This window comes from Merops nubicus, unplaced genomic scaffold, assembly GCF_000691845.1.
Source record: "Merops nubicus isolate BGI_N331 unplaced genomic scaffold, ASM69184v1 scaffold39661, whole genome shotgun sequence".
Classification (NCBI taxonomy): Eukaryota; Metazoa; Chordata; class Aves; order Coraciiformes; family Meropidae; genus Merops; species Merops nubicus.
In genome coordinates, this window is record NW_008588359.1 from 8,271 (window position 1) to 8,649 (window position 379).

General features: G+C 64.1%; 1 protein-coding gene across 1 annotated transcript in view; it reads right to left on the reverse strand.

The window, feature by feature from the left end:
• CATIP (ciliogenesis associated TTC17 interacting protein) overlaps positions 1-379 on the reverse strand; it is a gene marked incomplete at its 5' end in the record, with an annotated part of 2,150 nt that overhangs the window by 634 nt on the left and 1,137 nt on the right. Inside the window, 2 exons of the mRNA XM_008949238.1 lie at positions 64-167; positions 269-368. Of these exons, the coding sequence (XP_008947486.1) occupies positions 64-167; positions 269-368 (204 nt within the window). The remainder of the gene's footprint in view (positions 1-63; positions 168-268; positions 369-379) is intronic.

Consider the following 379-nt stretch of genomic DNA (forward strand, 5'->3'; position numbering starts at 1 on the left):
CCATGCTCCCTGGGCACCCCAGGGGAGACCCTGCGGGGGAGTGGCACAGCCCCACATCTTCATGTGCCCCTGTCTCACCTTTCTGTCCAGGAACCAGGAGTAGAGCTGGATGTCCTCCTCCCAGTCCAGGGGCTGTTTGGGGAAGCAAGGCTGGGGCTCGACCCCACCTGGCAGCAGAAGGCAGGGCAGGCTGTGTTCCACTCGGTTGCCAGACAGCGGGCAGGGGTTTCCCATGCTGAGGGGGCACAAGCCTCCCCCTCCTCAGTACCTGTCTCATTGAGGACAGACTCATCCTGCAGAAGCACCAGCATCGGGCAGCCGACCTGCACCAGCCTGGCCAAACGCCTGTGGGGGAGAGCTGGTGATCCCTCTCCTGGGT